This window comes from Neolamprologus brichardi, chromosome 20 (genome assembly GCF_056152115.1).
Source record: "Neolamprologus brichardi isolate AB-2024 chromosome 20, ASM5615211v1, whole genome shotgun sequence".
Classification (NCBI taxonomy): domain Eukaryota; kingdom Metazoa; phylum Chordata; class Actinopteri; order Cichliformes; family Cichlidae; genus Neolamprologus; species Neolamprologus brichardi.
Window position 1 is genome coordinate 9,272,945 of NC_142123.1, and position 23,080 is coordinate 9,296,024.

The following is a 23,080-nucleotide window of genomic DNA, read 5'->3' on the forward strand; positions in this document are numbered from 1 at the left end:
TTTGGATATTTAGCATTGAGTTTTATTAACTGAGAAATCAGAAAGAATAAAAAAAGTTTTAAGTAGATTCAGGTTGTACCATTTGTTTTGTCAAAATTAATAATGTATTATTGCAGGGTCTTGAGTTGCCTTGAGGCAACTGTTGGGATTAGGAATGCACACATATATTTATATATCTTAGTTGAATTGAATCAAAACAGTTCAGAGGTCATGAGACTGTTTCAGTTGGCAACAAATTTGGTTCACTAGAATTTCCTCGGTCACATGTTATGTCTGAGTTTCTGAAGTTGATGTCAATTTTACATCCTGTAAAACCTGTCAGGTGACACTAATAGTTTTGTTTTTATCAGTTCCATATTCCATGTTCACTGTTACATGTTCTCTCATATACACAAGAGAACAACACTGGTCATTTTTTAGTGATTTCATTGGGCATCATGTCTGCTGACTCTTCCCTGCTGTGTCCAGGCAAGTCCCTTATCTAATCAAAATGGGGTCATTCTGATAGTGAGACGGTCTCCCACTGTGTGGTACATGTCAGAAAGGTCAGCTTTGTATAAACTGCCCGTCCTGAGCTGCACAAGTTTTTCAGGAGTTCTTGTATGAAAACCATCAAACCGAAGATGCAGATTTTCTGTTTACACTTAGATTTGTAAGTAGATGCAAGTTCAGAGTTCATGAGACTCTTTCAGTTGGCAACAAATTAGCTACTGAATTTAGTTCAGTAGAATTTCCTCATTCACATGTTATGTCTGAGTTTCTGAAGTTGATGTAAATTTTACATCCTGTAAAACCTGTCAGGTGACACTCATAGTTTGTTCCAATAAAGAACATGTCAATTAAATAAACAAATAAATAAAGACCCACAGCCTCCTCAACACTAAATGCAAATTCTTTTTAATAATGGCTCATGATTTGAAATGTAGTAAATCTCTCACCAGTCGCGCAGCTTTACAAGATGGAAAATTACCATTTGAGCTGTCTCTCCTGACAGCTCAAATTATAATTTAGGAGAAGAAGAAAAAAAACAGCACGCAGCAAACAGTACATAGACTTGCAGTCACTAAAGGTACAAATTGACATAAATCTTATCTCGTAAATTGTTCTCATGTGTTCAAGCTTGTAGTGTAGAGTCACAGTGTAGCTGCAGGGCTGCTTTTACCTCCACATTCTTGGCACTTCCAGGTCGGGGAGCGTTTGGCTAGATACGATGTGGAGAAACGATGTGCGATTGAAAAGGAAGACTATGATCTGGCCAAAAAGAAGAAGGAGCTGATGGAGGAGTACAGGAAGAGTGTGTACCAGCAGCTGGAAGTACACAACCTGCTGGATATGACAATGGTATGTCAACAGCTACTGGTTTGGTAACAGCGAGGTGGGCTGTTATTGTTTTGTAAAAGATGGAGAAAATATTTGGGGGAAATCTTGCATTATTCATGGCTCTTTTTGATCTAAAATGATCTCTGTTATTCTATCTTTCTATGTCACCAGGTCACGAGGGCAGCAGAATCAACCCTGGCCCAGTACTCTCCTCCTGTTCTGTCTTCTCCAGGTCGTTCTTCAGTCTATACCAAGCCTCTTGTATCCACAGACACAATCAGCAAAGGGAAAAATCCAGACATTCATAAAAACCAACAATTAGCTGAAGAATCTATCACATCCAACCTGAGCAGCCAACCTGACACACCTTGTACGCCTGCTGCTGTACTCAAAATCAACGTAAGCATCTTCCTGTATCAAATGTGTTTAGATGTTATAGAAATAATGCGTGAAACGTGTCCATCTCAAACATACTTTATAATAAAAACAACAGTTTTTCTAAATAAGCAGTGCTTATTTAGACATGAATAGATAGGCTCTTCACTGATTATAAACACAAAGAATTTTTTATTGGTCCAGATGTGCACATTGTTCTGAATTCCATGAACTCCTGTGTTATTATAAAAAATAATAATAGGAAAGCACCTTAAGAAAAAGTCTCCTGTGTAGTGTTGAAACCCAGGGCACACAAGGAGATTATGACCAGTGGGGTCCTTTGTGCTTTACTCACCACCTACTAAGACTAGCCCTAGTGCAGGTTTAGGTTTCACTATTTAATTAAAAGCGTGCAACAGTTGGCTGACTGCAGCGGCTCCCAACCTGGCCTCAAGGCAGGGCTTTGAGCCTTGCACTAGGCAGCAGTGTGCCAGTTGGCCCAGGGGCACCGGAGACAGTACTCTGCTCGGCTGGCTGGAAGTTTGGCTTGAACAGAGAGGGTTCAATATTCATTGTCATCCTTATGTTGAATGATTGACCTTTTCACTAGTCCAATGTTAGTGAGAGTTAGTGAAAGAGCAGAGGTAATCAATTTTTCAAAAGTATTTCTCAGGAGGGAAATGCAGATCAGTTTTCTCTAAACTTTCCATCTCTAAACTTTCCATCTCTAAACTTTCCATCTCTAAACTTTCCATCTCTAATTTTGGATGCTGAGACATTAAACAGTATAGCAAAATCAAACTGCCGTAGTAAGAAAATATAATATACATTATATTTTCTTCAGCATGTGGTGTCAATATTTTTTCAGTTTCTGCTTTCTTCTGGTGACAGGTTACCAGTGTGCCTTACGACGAAAGGCCGCTGCCAGCCCTTCAGAGGAAAGATCAGCCACTGGAGGCCACTCAGAGCCCTGCGGAGGAGCACTCCCCGATATCAGAATTGCAAAGGACTCCACAGAGCACTGAAATGAGTGGAGAACCAGAACCCCTGACAGAGAAGGTGCTGAGAGAGGCTGGTCTTTCAATAGAGGTCTTTGGAGAAAGCCTGGTAAGAAAAGATAAACATATGTGAAACAAACAGCCAGCTAAGCCAACGATAGCTGTTAACTTTCCGCTGTGTTTATATTTCTACATGTCAGGATCTCAGTGGGCCTCTGGGAGTGACTACACTCATCAGCACAATTTCTCTTTGTGTAGCAAAGGCATTGACCTTTTTTTTTTGACACAAATCAGTTGCTTCTGTTTTCAACAATTTTGGCAAAAAATCATGGGTATTGTCCTTGGGTACATACCGAAATGAACAGAAGTTGTTTTAAAAAAAGTAATTATTATTGTTATTGTGCTTTTTCCGGTTGTTGTTAAGCCAGTTCCAAGGTCATAGTGGGTGTATGAAGTCAGTTAAAGTCATAGTGTATTTCAAAAACTGAGAAGAAAAACGAACCCAGAGCGTTGCGTTATTTTATGTCACTGGAGTACTTTACTTTCTTACTGTCAGTGCAAAAATAAAACCTGTCAGCTTTTAGTATTTAGTCAGTTTGGTAAGTAGCCCAGTCAGAGAGATTTCAATGTATATTTGAGAGAAAACCCAACTAACTGTTGGCTTATTTTTAACACTGGATAATGTAAGTACCCTTCGAGTTAAAAAAAAATAAGTATAATAGGAGAAACTAATTTTGAAAACACTTAAATAGCCTATTTTATACAGATGCTATTAGCACGCTAACTATAATTATAGTTCATCACTGTTCGAATGACCATGCAACAAATAGCTGGCATTTCATTTTAAAAGGTTGTTTTAAATTAATAAGTGAATGTCTTTGGAGTATTTGCTGCATTTAAATCTCACAGCATATACCACACACTTTTTTTTCCCACATGCTACAATACCAATGTAACTAATATGTATATTCTCATCCTCTTGGTAAATCTGCTGCCATTCACTCCCAGGTGGCGGGGGTATATTCTAAAACCTGGTGTTACAGAGTGGACGCCCTGCTTTCTGTGTATAAGAAGCTTTTGGAGGTCTCTCCCACCACCCCCAAGGAAGAGTTGAGGAACATGATAAGAGCTGCTGTGTTCCTCGTCAAAAAAGCCCTCTTGGATAAAGTCACATCTGTGAGTCATTTACTCAAAAGAAATTAATCTTAACATAAAAATAAGCCCAATTAACACATACTAGATAGGTTTCAAGCAGTGCTAACATACGTGTTGTTAAAAATCAGCACCCGCTTATACAGCCACCCCCTGAACAATGTTCCCCCTGTACCACGTGCAGCCTCCCAGAGCTAGCTTCTTTAAACAAATAGTGTTGACAAGGATGGCTTTGTAATCCCTCTGCGTGGAATGGTAAAAATGGATGAAAAAGGCTTGGCTGCAATAATTCCTAGTCACTTTGATGCACAGAATACTCCGTTAAGATGTTAACTGGTTAATATACTGCGTAGAAATGGGCTTGTTTAATTCACGCTTAACAACCTTGGTTTCTATTAAATATTATTATATCCTGGTTCTGAATCTAACCTTGGGTAGTTGTTGCAGAAATCTTGTAAGAGCAGGTTTATTGATGTAGGGAGAACCTTTCGTTTAAGCTAAAAGATGATACTCGAGTGCCATGTAAGCAATGCCATGAATTTTGCTGTCATTTATAGTGGCTTTACTTCCAATCTTGTCCTGGGCTTTCAGTTTTGTGTGTATCTGTGGGTGTGTATGAGTCCTTCGGCCCAGCCAAACAGAGCAGTGATGCAAGAAAAACACTAGCCAAAATTTGAGAACCCCTCCTCTGATTGACATTTTTTGAGAAAAGTGAAGAACAGAAACATTTTCATAAATTTAAATTCATAAGTTTAATATAGACATACCATCACAATCTAAATTATTTGAGAGACATAGTAAGGCCAAGGAAATGTCTGTTTCAACAGAAAGGTAAGTGTTCTTTTTTTTTTAAATTAATTGCTAATAGTGATATTTAATAAAAAGCAAAATGTGGCACTGTTTCAGGGAAATGCCACAATTTTGTTGTACATGTACAATCACAGTAAAGGACTATTCTATTTTTTTCTATTTTAAACAGGCTTATAAATAAATGGTATAAGATGTATTGCCAAGAAGGATTATTACAACAAAGATAATTAACCAAACACACATTTGCATACTTTTTGTCCTAAATTTATACACGATTGTGGAATTGTATAAAATGTTTGTATATGCTAAATAGTAGGGGTGCAACGATACACAAAATTCACGGTTCGGTTCGATACTTTGGTGTCACAGTTCGATATTTTTTCGATACAAAAAAAAATGTTCATGCCTTTTTAATTTGTCATTTATTCAATTTTCACGGCACATTCTGCACCACATCTCTGTGCGTTCATCATTTGTTTGAAGCCAGCTCACCTCCTGCAACCACTTTTCCGAGAATACGCGCTTCTTTTGTGGTTCGGACTCCTTCTGACATTTCTTTGGAGGTGGAGGAACATCACAGTAATTGCTTAAAGGAGCTTCTTCGACATCTTTAAGAGTTCTAAACAAATGTCTGTCCTCCTGAAAATCTTATGTGCGCAAACACGCGTTGCAACTTCTTATCTTGTGCGCGTTTTTTATTTTGATAGCGAATGCGCACCTGCGGACCACTTATGTGCAGCCCTGGTTATTTAGCTTGTCATACTGCAGCCACAGAAATTCTTTTGTCCATGAAACCATAAAGCTGCACTTTCTTTTTGCCTTATAGTCTGATTTGTCATAACTTTTCCGTTTTGTGGTCACTTCTTCACCCTGACCTGTCTTATTTGGCTCAGCAGAACTAAAATATATATCCTGCTGCTTTTACACAGGCACTCACATAACGCTCAGCGATTCTCTGCGCGATCAACTTCTCACATGTTTAAGCTTGATGCGGGAGATTTCACTTGTCATGTTTGCATAGTAAGCTAACTATTGATAAGACGATATCAGAGGAATTGGTGCTCAAATTATCGTCACTCACCAATCAGTGCTGTCGCTCTCTATACACAGTTTGCGCAATTGCAAAGTGAAAGCAAAAAACAAGCGCAAATTCAAACGCGATTTCAATATGTCACATATTGACAGTGGCTCACCGATGACAATGACATAATTACCCAGCTACATTTCTGAAAGAATGCAAAAGCATTGACATATATTTTTCATTCCTATGATAGCCCTACGGGCAGGGCAGAGATAGATTTTGGTAGCCCGACTGGAAAATATTTTTGAAAATTTTGCGAGCCCTGTATCTGATTGAGGAATCACTCATCTTTGGAAAAGAGAGTTTATTACAGAGAAATGGCTCTTTCCAAAATAAAAGCTATACTATACGCTTCTTCTGGGCTATATTCTCAGCAGCATATTAAACATATCAGGTCCCCATAAGGAGAATCATGTGCTAACAGCTGTCTAAATGACTCGGGTAAAGTTTGTAGCATGCGTGCTTGTTGTTTTTGTCTGCTTCCACTTGTCTTTGCACTAGGATGATGTTGGCATAAATGTGCAGTCATATTCGTTGTGTTCCCACTAGTGCTGTCAGTGTTAATCTCCTTGAAATGACGTTAACACCACAACACGGCAAATCTCCGTTAACTAACTACCGCGGATCGCCCCGTGCATGGGGCTGGACGGCCAACACGTTAACGAGCTAACTGCGCTAACACACTAGTTCCCACCCATGTAATTGAGCATTGCTGGCACATCCAACATACCGTTTTACTTTAGTCCATGACGCGCTTACCTTCAGGGTCATACTCACATGAAAACCAAAATAGTTCCATCTGAATGAGGGTGGGGGAGGTTCAATTTGCCATGTTGCAAGGAGAGCTTAACTTCTGTCTCGCTAGCTTGCCCTGCGCTCAGTGAATCTGCGTTCGACTACTCCGCCTAGGCTGCACTGTCGAGCGCAGATCCACTGAGCGCTCAACACAGACAGCATCGTCAGAAGGAAAGTTGATAAAATAAATTTAAAAATTTGTATTGTTTGATACATATGCGTACCGAACTGAAAGCACTGTATTGAACGGTTCAATATTGTTACGAGTATCGTTGCACCCCTACTAAATAGACGTTGGCACTCACAGTGCCCAGGCAATATTTATGCAAATTCTAAAAGATCTAATACAATGTTCTAATGTATTTAAATCCAGTTTGTTCAGCTGTGAATAAGGCGAATGGCTAATTTTAGAAACCTGACATTCAAATTAGGCAGATGTAAGCAAATCTTTGCAGAGCTTTTGGTAAATAAACATGCAATGCTGCTCTTTTCTCTTAGATATGGAGTACCATCACACTTTTTTATTACAATGCAGTGTCACCATAAACAAGTACAGACAAAACCTTTTACTTTATAGGGATTTTATACAGAAGAGAAAGAGTATTAAAAAAGTCCAAAGTATTTCTGACGATGAAGGGTTGGAATATAAACCAAAGGCTCTTTACTTTTACCTAATCTTGTGAATAGATCACACTCAGTTTTAGCAGAGTTCAGATCCAGTTCAGCTCTCCCAGCTTATGATTGATTAGTTGTTTTTGGAAATGTATCAAAAGCAGACTGTAGTTTTGCAATAGTCAGTGGCATAATAATTTTTTTAAAAACTCTATAAGCATGGTAGTTTATGCATACTAGCTCTGCTGCTATAGGTAGCAGAGATAGTATATGGCATAAACAGAAGAGGTCTAAGACTGGATCCCTGTGGAACACCTATAGTAAGAAAAAATGGACTAACCTGAAAAATCTGAAGACTCCTTTCAGAGTTCTATGAGAAAGACTGCCATAAAAATGATTAATGGACTTTTCATGTAAACTGACTGAGCATAACTTTTCAGTCAGAATGCCATGATCTACTGAATGAAATGTTAACTGTATGAAAAGTGTAGCACAATACTGATGACTATTAAGGTTCGTTGTACTGTGGCATGATTTAAATTCTGACTGTTCTGATGTTAAAATTTAATACGATTCCAGGTACAGTCACAGTTCAGCACTTATAAAGGAATCTAAGGGCTTTTGATAAGCAGGGCATTTTTGAGATGGGATGTCGATTATTTAGGCCATTAGGGTCGACTTTTTTGTGTGTGTTGCGCATCAGATTTTTTTTTATTTTAGCTGTTGCAAGGGATAAATTACAAATGTATGAGCAGCGATTAGGTCTTCAAGTACATACACTAGTGCAAAATGCATAACTTTTATTACTTTTAAAATGTCAATCATACTGACTATTTATTAATTTAACATATAAATCTGATCAAAATTCACTTTAAATTTAATTTAATCTTCCACTACCTTTACTCTGCCAGTTGACAAGCTTAATTTGGAATATTTTTTCTTTTACAGCCTTAATTTGCAGCTTTTCTTCTTCTTTATGAGGATTCTAGCATCAGTGTCTCTCTCAGACCTCTTTAACATATTTTTAAAAAACAACAAGAGAAAAGATATCAAACATAGATGTTAATAACTGTGTCTGCTCATTAATTGGTGGGAGGCGATAGGTCCATACAGAGATATGTGAGTACATACGGTGCTACCATTGTAGTAAGATTTTAGAAAGAGCACCAAGTTTTAAGTTTCATTACAAAAGGATCTTGCTTTAGGTTCTCCATGCCTCGCTGAAGCTGCTGCGGCTAATGCTAAGCCAGCTGATCCCAGGTGTAGGGCTGGGCCGAGCTGAGGTGACTCACTGCTTGGAGCAGACCTTTCCTAATCTGCTTGCCAGGACCGGAGACTCCACTACTCGCGTTCGGGCCACAGTTTCTGCCTTCATACAGGTATTGTAACACACTGGTACAGTTAGACCCAACACTATTCATCAACCTTTTGGTCTTTTGTGTCACCCTGCTCTCTCCCATCTTCTTTTTATTGTGTGTTTGCTAAGTGAAAACCTTTATTTATGATATGTTAGAAAAACCAACTGACCTATGATTCATTCAAACAAAAAAAGTCACCTAACTCACAGGATGAACCGGTGAACTTGGGGAAAAAAGAATGCCAGCAGTAACAACCTTTGGGATGCATAGTTTTGCACAGTTTTTACACCAGAGGAATGCCCTATTCTTGTCTGGTATGACATTGTAGCTGCTCAACAGTGAAGCTAGAAGTTACACAGAGATTTCTACAGATTCTCAGAATCTTTTGATGAGTCATCTCACATTATTCCCATGCTTGTGTTGTTGGTAGGTTACTGGTAAATTTCAAGTTTTGCTTTGATATCCAACTAAACAACAATGGTAGAGTGAGCCAGCACTAAACTATTCTGCAGTAGGAGTAGCATGTGGGCGTGTTGAAACGTCACATCTTGAGGTAGGTCATGCTTTTTCCATTTATAATTACGGTACATAAAGAAAATATGTCAGTCTAATGTTATAGCTGGGATTTGTTAAAGCTAAACAGCTTTCCCTGTTAAGTACTACATTTCCCACACAATGACACAATGGTAACAATCTTTGCTTATTTCTCATTAAGGCAGCCACCATGAGTCTGCAGTCAAAGTTATTTTCAAATTAGTATTAATAAATACTACACTATAATCAAAGACACCGAAGAGTTCCAACATGTGCAAAATTCAATCCAACTTTCCTCCCAGTGCTCCTCCAAAAAGTATTACTTTTGTGTGATGCCTCTGTATATCTGGATTGAGGCACCATTTTTAGCACAATATGCTGCTTCATCTCCCTAAAACTGGATTGGTTGTTCCAAAGTATAATATTTTCTGTTCTTTGTGCATAAACATCCAAGGTCCTTATTCCAGTGTAAAAATGAACAAATGATGTTTTTTAAGAATGTCACTTTAAAGTTGGGGCTAAATACTGGTAAATATATCAAAATGCTTCTTAAAATAATTATTAGTTATCCCCTTAAGTAGAAATACAATTAGGAGTATGGAAGAGGACTTCTATGAAACTTAAACTGAGGAGAAAAAAAGGAAGGGCAAAGTGGTAAAACATCATAGTAACACTTAGGTCCAGTTAGTCCAGTTAATTTTTCTAAGCATTGGATACTCCAGCCATGACTAATCTGTCCAATATTTCTAAAGGCATTCATAACAAAAAAGACAATGGACAAAGCAATTTCATGCATATTTAATGTAAGGTGTGGTGACTGATTGTGGACTTGAAGCATGCACTATGTAGCACGCAGGACAACATTCCTTCTTACAGGTTCTTTGTAGCTCCTGGCTTGGCTTTGAGATGCAAGCTGTGCATTTATTTATTGGTTTGTTTGTTTATAAACCCGGTTGATGTAGACATGGATGGAGAGACCTGAACTATTCATGTAGTGATGATTTGACATTAACGTATAAACTTGCATCACGTAATATTAGTGGTCAGGAAATGAGTAGAAACTACTAAGCTCCGTGTGTACACGTCAGCAGTGCTTAAACAAGGAGCACTACAAAAAGAAAGAAGACATACTCTTAAAATGCTGAATGGCATTGAGTTAGTGAAACGCTTCGGCTAAAGTGTTAAAGTGATTATTGCAAGACTAAGAAATGGAAACAGTGATGCAGTGATAAATCAGGTGTGTCTGATGGCAGCACTGTTCAGGGAAAGTATTGCAGTGTTTTCACAGGTTCATTATTAAACTGATTAATTGCTAAATATACTTAGTGCACATGCACTGACATGTAAATCGACAACCGTTAAGATAGGTCTGTGTGCTCAAACGGAGGCTAAACGATCGCTTACAAGTTATATTTAAAAGAGATCTCCATGACATTAAATCACTCTTATAACTAGACCACATCTGAAGAGAGTAAATTCTCTGGGTTAGCTCACGGTTAGCTTTTTCTAATTGTACTGTCATGAACATTTAAATTAGGCCTGTAAAGTCTGAATAATCTATCTCTTGTTTATTTATTTATTTATTGCTTTTTTGTTCATTTTTTCTAAGCAGTGCATGGTCTGAGCTCGTGGTAATTTTGCTGGGAATATTGTGGCATTGTATTAACACACCCGAATGCTCCAGATCAACAAACCACCAAAATATCTGGCTTTATCGAGGTGCTCACACTTTCTGATGATGATGTTAATCAATTAGTCATTAAATGCCTTTGATTAGCAGCACCGGACACTTAGCGTCTTGCTATGGAAGCAGCAAGAGTGTATTTTTCACAAGAGTGCATAGAGTCTTGTAAATCACCCACTAAATGAAAGCAAGTATTACTGGTTAAAGAAAACTTGCTTTCTTTTAGGTGCTAGAAAGAGTTACTTGCAAATGCAAAGCAATCTTTGGCAAATTTGAATCTGTGCAAAGCAGTCAATTATAAATAAATGTAATTATGGGGAGTTTTGCATTTTAGATAGCTAGAAACAGGAGGCGAGTAAGGAAGTCTCTTGAGGTGTTGCAACAAACTGCACAACCTTCAGACAGGCCCCAGACGATGAAGTTACCACTTGTGTGATTTCATTACCAAAGTGGAGTGGTATAGGTAGGTATAATTTGTGCTCTGTACTGGTGCAAGATAACAAACAAGATAACAGAACATAATGCAGCACAATAATCATTTGATGTCAGTTATTCTGTTTTAACTGTAATTCAACTATAATATTCTTTTATTGCACAACCCCGCTTTCGTTTGGACTTTTGGGTTGAAAGAAGAAAATGTTTCTTGGCTGCTGGATGGACAGATGACGTACATTGTATATTTGTGTATTTGGTTAGTCAAATTCGTTCCTGTGTGCTCATGGATGGGTGTGTGTTGAGTAAGAAAGGGTGGGTGCCCTTTCGCTCAGTAGCTCACAGACTTAAGCTCGCAGCCCCTCTATCTGCTGGATTGTGTTCAGAGCTTGACTCAGGGACTGATTGAATGGTTCTTTGTGTGTCGAGGGCCAGTTGCACACTTCTTTTCTGCGGGTCTTCCTATATTTCCAACATACATTCCATTCACCTGATGTGGTTAAAACAATGACAGGGTTTTCTAAGACCCTTCTTCAGTTTTACTCCGATTGTCAGCTTGTATTTTCTGTCATGACTTGTGCCTATGCCAGAGGCCAATGTTGAATGACAAATTACAGTGTGCAGCATCACAAGCATATACTGTAATTTGTTTGAGGTACATAGCACTTGCATTACTTCATTTGCAGGTACAAGTCTACAAATACATCGCGTGATTTACACCCCCTTAAAACTTGCTGTCTATTTCTCTTGTCCCTCATGTAGGAAATTGCTGTTCTGAAGGATGTCAGGGCCCTGCAGATGATCCCTGGTGAGCTGGTGAAACCCTTCAAATCCAACTTTCCCTCTCGCCTGGCTGAGAGTCGGGCTGAGCTACTCGAGAAACTGCTCATTGAACTTGGTACAGAAAACTCTGGCTTCACCCTGGAAAATGTCATGACGGTAAACAACCTGAACCATAATAAATATGTTTGGTGTGATAATTATGTCATTTATAAATATGTATGTACTAATGTGTTTTCTTTGGGTGTGCAATTAAATAAAGCCTACTAGGTCAAGTAGGACAAACTTTGTTTAAATGATTAAACATTTCAAAAGCTCAAATAAAAAGATACACATACACAGATAAATAATTATATTGACTGCTGTTTTTATTGAAGGCAGTGTTTCAATCCATAGTTAATTCCTTTCCGGAAAGCGCAACTAGAGCATGATATGTACTATATAAACTATATAAAATATGGAAATCTGTGTCATTCCACTTCAAAGTAGAAAAGGATAAGGAAAGATCCTATAAACTGACTTTCTGTTAAATTTGGGTCAGTAGTTATGGTGCGACTTTACAGAAAAGCAGCAGTCCCTCCCAGGCCTTCTGTGGCCATTCATTTACGTAAACAGGCCCTCAGTAATGTCCAGTCAGCTGAGTCAATGTTGTCACTGCTGGCACCCTCTTTAACGTCTCCTGCACTCCTTTGGTTTCCAGCAGTGACCTAATATCTATGTGCAAACTATCCAACTGTTAAACTGAAGCAGGCCAACAAACTGTCTCGTACTCCTCTCCGAAACCTTTTTGAGAACCAGTACATGTAATGCTGCTGGCTTTAGTCATTTGTTCAGACATGCGTCACTTTCAAATTAATGTTACTCTCAATTTTATTAACTTATTCTGGCAACAGTAAAAGAACAAGCCACAGTCTTGCAGTATTACAGTATGTGCTGTTCGGTAGATTGACAGCATGTCTAGGGACACATATAACATGAGGTCAGTTTTATTAATTTAGCTAAAGGATTTCTGTTGAGGAAACCTCAGAATATGAACAAGGTATTTAGTGATTTAGTTTTTCTGTGTGCACCTCGTGGTAAAGGCTCACAAACTGTGCAAAAACTGCAGAATTTGTGATGTACGTGTACGACTGCCGGTGCTGAAATGTGAAAATTTCTTAATGTACAGATGTATGTCCACTGTGCAGTTTAACATATTGGACCAGCTTTGAGGCTGAGATTAGAGATTACATCAAGACACTTATAGCAGGTGTCTCATTCCAAAAGTTTTTTTTCTTCTTTCGTGTCATTATTATCATGTTTCTCCAAGACATCCTGGTCTTTAAAATTAGCTGAGCGAGTCAAGATACGAGAGAGAAAAGCATGCATTTGCAATCTGGTGCTTCTCCAACCAGTGTGTGAATTCAGATATGAAGTAAACTTAAGGTGCTCTTGGATTCATGGAAAGGATTTCATGAATCTGTTAAAAATGTGGGTAATTTTTAACCACTCCTACTTTACCACCCCCACCACCCTGCCCCACTCCCAATTCAGCCCTAGTCTTGAGCAAATTGTTAGGTTTGTCCTCTGAGTTTCTCTGCCTATTGAAGCCAAAGCCACATAGGTGGAACTGCACGGACTGTGTTTGCATGCTTGGGCATGCTTGCATAGCTCCTGACCCTTTTTTGTATTGACTGCCAGATGTGTTTGCTTGGAAAATATTTTCTGCCTGAATTGAGATGTAACAGGACCTCTGCGCTTCTTTCCTGACTGTCACACTTTCTGCTTTCATGTAAAACACGAGCAGACCGCATGTTTAAACTGAAAGTCAATGAGAAATTTATGAATTGCCAGTTATTTTTATTACTTAGTTGCCTTGTCCCCGATATTTCCCTTCAATATCCCTTAATCCACCTTGCTAATCAGATTTAGAGCTATTTTACCCGCAGACTTCTTGTTAACATCGGGCACTTTTAACAAACCATCATCAGAGAAATTGCAACAGAGGTGTTGATATTTCTCACGGTGAAGACAGAAAAATAGAAATGGTTTGGCTTAGTTTCAGTCTGATACATAACAATAAGTAATGCAACTTTCATTTTGAAGGAATAGAGTGTTCAGGCTGGCTGCTTGAATTATCCCTGTCGCGCAAACACAGAACTGCTACACTCTTCCTGAGGGTACAAAAGCAATCATGACAAACCACAAAGCTGAGCCCGTATCATCATTGTGGTGACTGCGCATGTGAGCGTTCCTTGCAGTACTGTACTTTCCCTTGTTATCGTATTTCTGTCACACTTAGGGAGAAAGACCTGAATGATACTGCAAAACATACATCGCTTCATTTGATTTGCTCTAGCAGCTAGGTAAGTTACTGAATTGACTGAATCTGGCAGATGAAGCACCTAAAATGTTTTTTCCCTTTAAAAAGACACGAGCACAAGTGCTCAATTCACATGAAGGATGAACTGATGACAGTTGAATATCAAGGTAATTTTCAGTTGGAAAAACCCCAGATACTGATTGTGACAGACTTTGAAGTGATAAGGTTTTACATGCAAAAGGTCAACTTCACTGTTGTAGTAGTTCAGAATACTTTTTAAGGCCATAGGTCAGGAGCAAAGAAAACTCCATCCTCGTTCATGGAAGTTTTTCAATTCTGTTACATCAGTACAGCGTAAAATGTGAGATTTAATGAAATCTGGTCAAATGAAATTTACTTGATTGGTATACATTCAGTTCATACCAAGCACATTTTCCATAATGAGTAATTATTTGAATAAATACATATTTGACTATGTATATTTCAGTATCATTTTACTCAGAATTTTATGACAAGTTTATTGAGCGTGAAGAATCATTTTTTGGAGTGTGAGCATATTTCACAAAACTTACAAACACGTTTAATCCCCATATATTATTTCCATTCAAAGCCTTCCATACATGTTACTGTTAACCACACCTTCAAGTGTTCACGGCCCTTAGATAGTAATTCTAGTTTATCGTGTCTTTGGGCTCTTGTGACTGTCCCCCTCGACAGCTCAGCTACGGTTTAGCTAACATATTTCCTTTTTCTTCCACTGTTGCTAGGGTGATCTACTCTGAGGTGGAAGCCAGAGTGAAAAAAGGGGGTGATTGAATTTCCTATAATTAAAAAGAAATGGTTGGAAGATACAACAGAGAATAATGGCATGCTGTCCCTGAGCTGGTTGAGCAAGGGATGGGTGGCCTTTGTACACACTTTACTTCTCAATGTTAATGTCCTCCACTGGCAGGATGGCCTTTCTATCGTCCCTCTCTTCACAGCAATTATGCTGGATAATAAGTTCATTTTATATTATGAGTGTCACCCCTCTGAAAGGACTCTCAACAACGTTGTACATGAAGCTAAACTGGGCATAAATTGGATACTGTAGAGTGTAATTAAATATGGATGTAGCTTAACACAGAGGTCCCCAACCCCCGATCCTTGGACCGGTACCGGTCCGTGAATCGTTTGGTACCGGGCCGTGAGAGGTGAGGCTCAGGTGTGAAATGTATGGTTTTCAGGGTTTTTATCGGTTTTCAGCGTTATTTTGTTATCGTTTTTATCGTTAACTCGGTTTTCCTGGGTCTTTCCACGTGTGTTATCAATAAATCTTCTTTTTTTTGGTACTGGTACTAGTTTTATTTTGTTGTATTTATCCGCGACACCTTAAAGGCCGGTCCGTGAAAATATTGTCGGGCATAAACCGGTCCGTGGCACAAAAAAGGTTGGGGACCGCTGGCTTAACACATCCGTGACCTTTCTAAGAAAAACAAAGGGTGTGTATCTCCTGAGGTGGCTTTCAAATGCTAAAAATGTTTGAAGATAGATGACGGAATCTGTTGCAGATATCGATCGAACAAGTTCTCTTTAGTTTGTTAAAGGGGGTGGTTTTGCAAATCAGATGAGTTTTTCATTTATTAATTTTTTTGTGAATACATTCAGATATCATTTAGAAGTATGTGTTCCAGTATAAAGGTGTAATGGTAGAAGGAAAGGGGTAATGCACAAAGTCTTTTTGGTTCTTAGATGTAATATTTTCCCAAAGAAATCAGGTTTGAAACAGTTAACAAGGTAAGCTTGTAGAAGGCCAGTAATCAGGTTTTAAATGATTTTCTCATAGCCCAGGTCTGTTCATCCATCCATCCACTGTCTTCCGCGCTTCCAAATATGCAAACACTGTCCTGTAGTGTTTTGCATGTAGACTGTATACAAAAGATGGATGTAGCCACAGTGACAACACACTGTTTTATGGACATTTTGATACCTCATTTTCACCACTTTCATATTTTTCTTTCTTTTTTAACCAAAAATGATCATATTCAGGTTACAGTAGTAATTTAACAACTAATGATAGCAGGCTTGGTTTATTAAGCTGTATCCACTGACTGTATGTTCTAAGTAACAAGCAAATAAAATACTAGGATCTCACTCATCTAAATGATAGCTCATTGGACTGGACGTACTAAACTGGACATTGGTGTTGCTGTGTGGTACTTTTAGTATTTCTGGAAATCTGGTATGTCTTTAAACAAAAACATTGACCACTCAAATGGATATTATATATGGTTCATTGTGCCAGTCTGTAAGCATGTTGATAGCTGACGTTAGCTATTTTAAATGGTATAGTCTGGACTGTTTTGAGCACTTTGCTGTTGGCTTTTTGTTTTTAGCTTGGAAAAATGCAGCTTAAAGATTTTTCACATAGTTTTTCAAATCTGAATTGTAACTGTGACGTCAGCACATAAATGGATTGACGTGCGTCGCTCAAGTGATGATCCCTAATTATCCCTAAATATTTCAACCTCAGTGTATTATATAATTTTTGGGGCATATTTTGGATTAGAAATTGAATAATAATATAGACCTTTTCATGTTTGTGGAAACCCTGTTGTTCCCTGTTAGTTCTGTACAGCAGCATTGGCGCACAGCGCACCAACAGTTCGAGAGCTGGCAGTGCGAATCATCTTATCTGTGTACCAAAAGGAGAGAAGTGCCGTCCTAAGCTACCTTCCACCCGACGATGCTGCAGTGCGAAAGAACTTCGTCTACAAAAACCTCTTTGATGGCTTTGCCAAGATTGATGGAAAGCTGGTAGAGACTCAGGCAAGTGTTTCTTTTCCCCATTGCTGGTATTTAATTTTTATCTTATACTTGGTATCTTCTCTTCTTAAAAAAAGAATATTAAAACTACCCCAGAATTTGAATGGCTATGTAAAATAGCACCTAAAGCCTCAGTCTGAAGAGCTTTAGGTGTGTGTAACCTTAATTCTAGACCTTAATAACAAGAGATGCTATAACTTAAGAAATGAAGGGTAATAATGTGTAAAAAGCTACCAATTACAGGATGAAAATGAGTGGATAGAAGGTAAGCATGGTAGAGAACTGAATATGAAATGGACTAATGGCATGCCACCTTCTCCCAGACTTTAAAGAAAGGTGGGGGTCAGCCGGACGGACAGAAGGAAAAGGAGGAGATCCACTCTCTTCAGGAGCAGCTGGCTGCCTTAAAAGAGATCACAGTATGTTGCGCTGTCATCAGTCTGCAATGATATCACATCTCATAACAACTGTTAATTTCTATTTATGACTCCAGACTGTCTTTTTACCTCGTAGGTGGTCACACACCAAGTAATTCACATGCATATAACACTTACACATTATAGCCTCACTTTATGCCCTGTCTCAATTAAAGGCAAATGCTTGCATGTCTTGTTTTTTGGAACTTTGCTTTTTGACGTTGACTGTTCTTACACATATATATTTTTTTTGGCTGCTTGTAAAGGAGAGAGGCAATGAAAGCACCAAAGGACAAATAGCCAAACGAGAAGTTCACAAAGCTGAGAAAGATTCCCAGAAAGCTGGCAAAGGAAGTATGTACCTACATAAATCACACTTCAGTTCCTACTCACATCTGCAGGTCTGAGGCAATGCACAAAAGGGATATTTGTTTCTATGTGCTGACAAGGATGTGCCGATAAGCTCAGTGTTTTGAAATAGGCCCTGCTCATATGCAAACAGTAGTTGGTGTTTTCAAGTCACAGTTACCCTTATGTTGAGCTGTAATTTACCTGAGCCCCCCGCCTCCAGCAATTTTGACAAAAGAACAATTTTGAGGACTTTGAGGGGGTTGAAATTTGTAACACAGATTTCCATTTATGTGGTTTACTGTGTATTATAAGACTACGATAATCAGATCAATGGTTTTATAGATATGAGAGCTTAAAAATGAAAAGAAAAAGTGTTTATATTCAAGTTTATTATTATATGTGAAAAAAAGACATCATATAACAACAGTATGCAGACGGCATCTACGACCTCAGAATTTATAATCTAATTGTTATACCACTGACAGATTTGGAGATAGAGACCTTAAGTGTGTCCCTCACGCACTTGACTAAATTATGTATGGCCTATTACCCCAGTACTTCAGCTGTGCCTTTAGATACAGAAATAATGGTGCAAAAGAATTAATATCAGCATGTGTGAGCATTACCTTTGCTTGAATAGCTTTAAAATTTGACAGGTAGGGTTTGTTAAAGTGTGTAGAAACACAAAGGTCTGTTAACCCTGTAAGACCAACCCCATCAAAAAATAGCCAGAAAATTAGGATTTTTTGCAACTGAGATGTTTATTAACCCTTATAATAAAATCCACAATTTTTTTGCATATCATTTTGTGTATGATATATTTTTATTAAATCAAATCAAATTCAAATTCAAATTTTATTTGTCACATATCATACACAGTACGATATGCAGTAAAATGCTTAGACAACTGCTCGTGACCTAAAGAAAAAAAAGACTATGAATAAGATAGGAAATAAATATGAGAATTAAAAAAGGGTAAATTTAACTAGGAAGGAATAAAGTAAAATATATAAATTAAAGTTAAAAATGAAATAACTGTACAACAACAAATTAGAATGAAGGGTAAATTTAACTGGGAAAGAATAAGATAAATATATAGATTAAAGTTGAAAATAAAATAACTGTACAACAAAATACACAATACACAAATACACAGTATAGAAATATATAAGTATGTATGAAGAAATATAGAACAATAACAGCAGCTGTACAAGTATTAAATGGAAATGAAGAAATATAATGTCCAGTGTTGTGCAATCCACATTTGTAAGTGTCTTGTGCAGTGCAAATATGCTTAAAGTGATTTAAGTGATGAAGTGATTCAATTAGATGATTACGCATCTAATCTAATTATAGATTATTATGTATTTATTATATATAATTTATATATACTTTTTGCATCGCATTTAATAGATTGGGCATTTTTGTTAACTTTTTGTTAACAACAATGTTAATTTTAGTTTTGTCCATAACATTTTGAAATTATGGCAAGTATTAATCATGTTGATGAGATAGAGGTCTCAGAAACTCATGTATCAAATACGTTACAAAGGGCATTGCAGGGTTAATAGAATAACACATCAGTCATGCAAATTCTGAATTACAATATGGATTTTGATTCACGTCGACTGAGAAAATTGTCAGGCGGTGGAAGGAATACTTCGAGGACCTCCTTAATCCCACTGACGCGTCTTCCAAGGAGGAAGCAGAGTCTGGGGATGAGGGGAATGACCCGCCAATTTCTGGGGGCGAGGTCACTGAGGCAGTTAAACAACTCCTTGGTGGCAGAGCCCCTGGTGTTGATGAGGTCCGCCCCGAGTTCCTGAAGGCTCTGGACGTTGTAGGGCTGTCCTGGCTGACACGCCTCTGCAATGTTGCGTGGAGATCAGGGGCAGTACCCGTGGATTGGCAGACCGGGGTGGTGGTCCCCATCTTTAAGAAGGGGGACCGGAGGGTGTGTTCCAACTACAGGGGGATCACACTCCTCAGCCTCCCCGGGAAAGTCTATGCCAGGGTGCTGGAAAGGAGAGTTCGTCCGCTAGTCGAACCTCTGATGCAGGAGGAACAATGCGGTTTTCGTCCTGGTCGCGGAACACTGGACCAGCTCTTCATCCTCTCGAGGATACTTGAGGGTGCATGGGAGTTTGCCCAACCAGTCTACATGTGTTTTGTGGACTTGGAGAAGGCATTCGACCGTGTCCCTCGGGGTGTCCTGTGGGAGGTGTTGCGGGAGTATGGGGTGTCTGGCCCATTGCTACGGGCCATTCGATCCCTATACAACCGTTGCAAGAGCTTGGTTCGCATTGCCGGCAATAAGTCGGACTCGTTCCCGGTGGGTGATGGGCTCCGCCAGGGCTGCCCTTTGTCACCGGTTCTGTTCATAATTTTTATGGACAGGATTTCTAGGCGCAGCCAAGTGGCGGAGGGCTTTCGCTTTGGTGGCCTCAGGATCTCATCTCTGATTTTTGCGGATGATGTGGTTCTGTTGGCTTCATCGGGTGAGGGCCTCCAGCTCGCACTGGAGCGGTTCGCAGCCGAGTGTGAAGCAGCGGGAATGAGGATCAGCACCTCCAAATCTGAGGCCATGGTTCTCAGCCGGAAAAGGGTGGAGTGCCCACTCCGGGTCGGGGATGAGGTCCTGCCCCAAGTGGAGGAGTTCAAGTATCTCGGGGTCTTGTTCGCGAGTGATGGGAGAAGGGAGCCGGAGATCGACAGACGGATTGGGGCTGCAGCTGCAGTAATGCAGACGCTGCACCGGTCCGTCGTGGTGAAGAGGGAGCTGAGTGTAAAAGCGAAGCTCTCAATTTACCGGTCGATCTACGTCCCTACCCTCACCTATGGCCACGAGCTGTGGGTAGTGACCGAAAGGACGAGATCGCGGATACAAGCGGCGGAAATGAGCTTCCTCCGAAGGGTGGCTGGCATCTCCCTTAGAGATAGGGTGAGAAGTTCGGCCATCCGGGAGGGGCTCAGAGTAGAGCCGCTGCTGCTCCACATCGAAAGGAGCCAGCTGAGGTGGTTTGGGCATCTGGTAAGGATGCCCCCTGGGCGCCTCCTGGGTGAGGTGTTCCAGGCATGTCCCACCGGGAGGAGGCCCCGGGGCAGACCCAGGACACGCTGGAGAGATTATATCTCTCGGCTGGCCTGGGAACGCCTTGGTGTTCCCCCGGATGAGCTGGAGGAGGTGGCTGGGGAGAGGGAGGTCTGGGCCTCTTTGCTTAGGCTGCTGCCCCCGCGACCCGGCCCCGGATAAAGCGGATGAAGATGGATGGATGGATGGATGGATTTTGATTCAGTAGTGCTGGCTGTTACAGATAACTGTCTTATTAATTTCCAGCTGTCACAAAAGGGTCCCAGAACAAGAGGATGGAAAGTTGTGATGTCCAACAATCAATCAACTGTCTGGACAAGTATGTTCCTTAAAATCCTGTAAGCTATATATATGAATCAAATGGCCTTTATTTTTGAGAGTTTTAGTTTTTAGTGTGTATTCACTGCTTTTTCCAGTTGAGGTATTCATTTATCTTCCATGTTGTGTTCAGTAATTGTCCTTTGGTAAACTTTGGTTCCCTTTGATCCTCTAACTTTACACTCTGTTGTAGCTTGTGTATATTCTGCGGTAAAAAAGACGAGTCTTTCACAGAAGACGGATTGGACCTTCACTACTGGAAACATTGTCCGATGTTGCGGCGTTGCGACGAATGTCGACAGGTAGACTGCTAATTTTTTATTTATTTTTCTCACTAGGTTTTCACTTCTGTTATAGAGCTGAAGTCAAAGAGTTAGATCCAGCTGCTGAAAGTATCTGTACTGCATTACCAAGTTGATTGAGTATAGCTTTGCATTGTGTTCACAGGTAGTTGAAATAGCCAGCCTTACGGAGCACCTACTGGGTGAATGTGAAAACAGGTCCAAATTCAGCCAGTGCCCACTCTGCTCAGAGGCTGTGGCCAGCGAGGACCTGGTTCACCACGCTCAGGGTCCTGGCTGCAATCGTGAGTTCTCTCTGATTTTCCATGCAGCAGGAAACTGACTCATTTTTTTTTATATTTCTCTGCTATCACTTTCATTATTAGGTGGCAAAATGGTAGGCAGGAATGATTGTGAGACCTTGGTCTGTGCATGGTAGGCCTCACTCATATAAGTGTAACTGAGAAAAAAAAACTGTACATGACAGCGAATGACAATTTCATAAAATCAAAACTGAACCAGTGAATATCCAATAATAGTAATAAGGCAGCAGTTCCACAATATATAATGCAGCTATTTTTTAATCTTTGGTAATTCAAGGTTGGATCTATTTTGGTTTAACTATATGAAATAATAAACTGGGAAGAAAAAAAGAAAAACAAAACATTTACATTCTAAAAACATGTCATTTTCCTAACCTTGTATATTACCCTGGATTTGTTTGTCAGGTGTTAGCCAGGCGACAGGAGGTGAGGTCCAATAATAACAATAACTAATACACACTAAAAGAAGATTTCTACTGAGCTACATGCTCTCTGTAAATGTACTATTTATTTATTTATTTATATCATTATTTACATTTTTAACTCTGTAATCCTGGAGCACTGTCACGGTCCTGGGTCGGTGACCCAGTGTTTTGAGTTTCTTGTGTCTGAGTTTTTGTATTATGATCTTAGTTCTCTTTGTTGCCCCAGTTTATTCTGTAGTCTAGTGTCTTAGTTTGGCTTTCTTGTATTCTTATTATTTAGTTAGCCGCCCTCTGTGTCTCCCTGTTATTGTTCTCTGTGTTTCTTAGTTGTTCTGTCTCCCCTGGTCAAGTCTGCGTCTATGTTACATTTCCTGTTTTACTTTGAAGGCCTGTGTCCTACGTGAATGTATTGAGTGTCTTTGGGCCCCGTTATGTCCTATTTCTCCCAGCTGTTTTCCCCTTCTGTGTCTCTTTCCCCTCGTTATTTCCCACTGCATTTAAACCAGGGGTGGGCAATCTCAGTCCACGAGGGCCGGTGTCCCTGCAGGTTTTAGATCTCACCTTGGGTCAACACACCTGAATCACATAATTAGTTCGTTACCAGGCCTCTGGAGAACTTCAGGACATGTTGAGGAGCTAATTTAGCCATTTAAATCAGCTGTGTTGGTTCAAGGACACATCTAAAACCTGCAGGGACACCGGCCCTCATGGACTGAGATTGCCCACCCCTGATTTAAACCCTGTGTTTCTCTGTGTCAGTGTCGCGATCTCCCTCATGCTGTGTTTCTCCCTGCGTCTCCCTGTGTGTGTTTTGTTAGATTCTTCTCAGTTTAGGTT

The 23,080-nt window shown here is 39.6% G+C and overlaps 1 protein-coding gene across 3 annotated transcripts in view; it reads left to right on the forward strand.

Annotated features, from left to right (window-relative positions):
- Positions 1-23,080, forward strand: part of cep104 (centrosomal protein 104) — a 42,137-nt gene that overhangs the window by 10,518 nt on the left and 8,539 nt on the right. For all 3 annotated transcript variants that reach the window (XR_015717053.1, XM_006785371.3, XM_035905653.2), the window contains exons 8-19: positions 1,186-1,341; positions 1,492-1,719; positions 2,587-2,802; positions 3,702-3,869; positions 8,349-8,522; positions 11,914-12,090; positions 16,841-17,041; positions 17,362-17,457; positions 17,721-17,808; positions 21,143-21,215; positions 21,408-21,516; positions 21,662-21,800. Coding sequence is in view for 2 of the 3 variants with exons in the window: in XM_006785371.3 (XP_006785434.1) it covers positions 1,186-1,341; positions 1,492-1,719; positions 2,587-2,802; positions 3,702-3,869; positions 8,349-8,522; positions 11,914-12,090; positions 16,841-17,041; positions 17,362-17,457; positions 17,721-17,808; positions 21,143-21,215; positions 21,408-21,516; positions 21,662-21,800 (1,825 nt within the window). In the remaining variant the exon portion in view is untranslated. The remainder of the gene's footprint in view (positions 1-1,185; positions 1,342-1,491; positions 1,720-2,586; positions 2,803-3,701; positions 3,870-8,348; positions 8,523-11,913; positions 12,091-16,840; positions 17,042-17,361; positions 17,458-17,720; positions 17,809-21,142; positions 21,216-21,407; positions 21,517-21,661; positions 21,801-23,080) is intronic.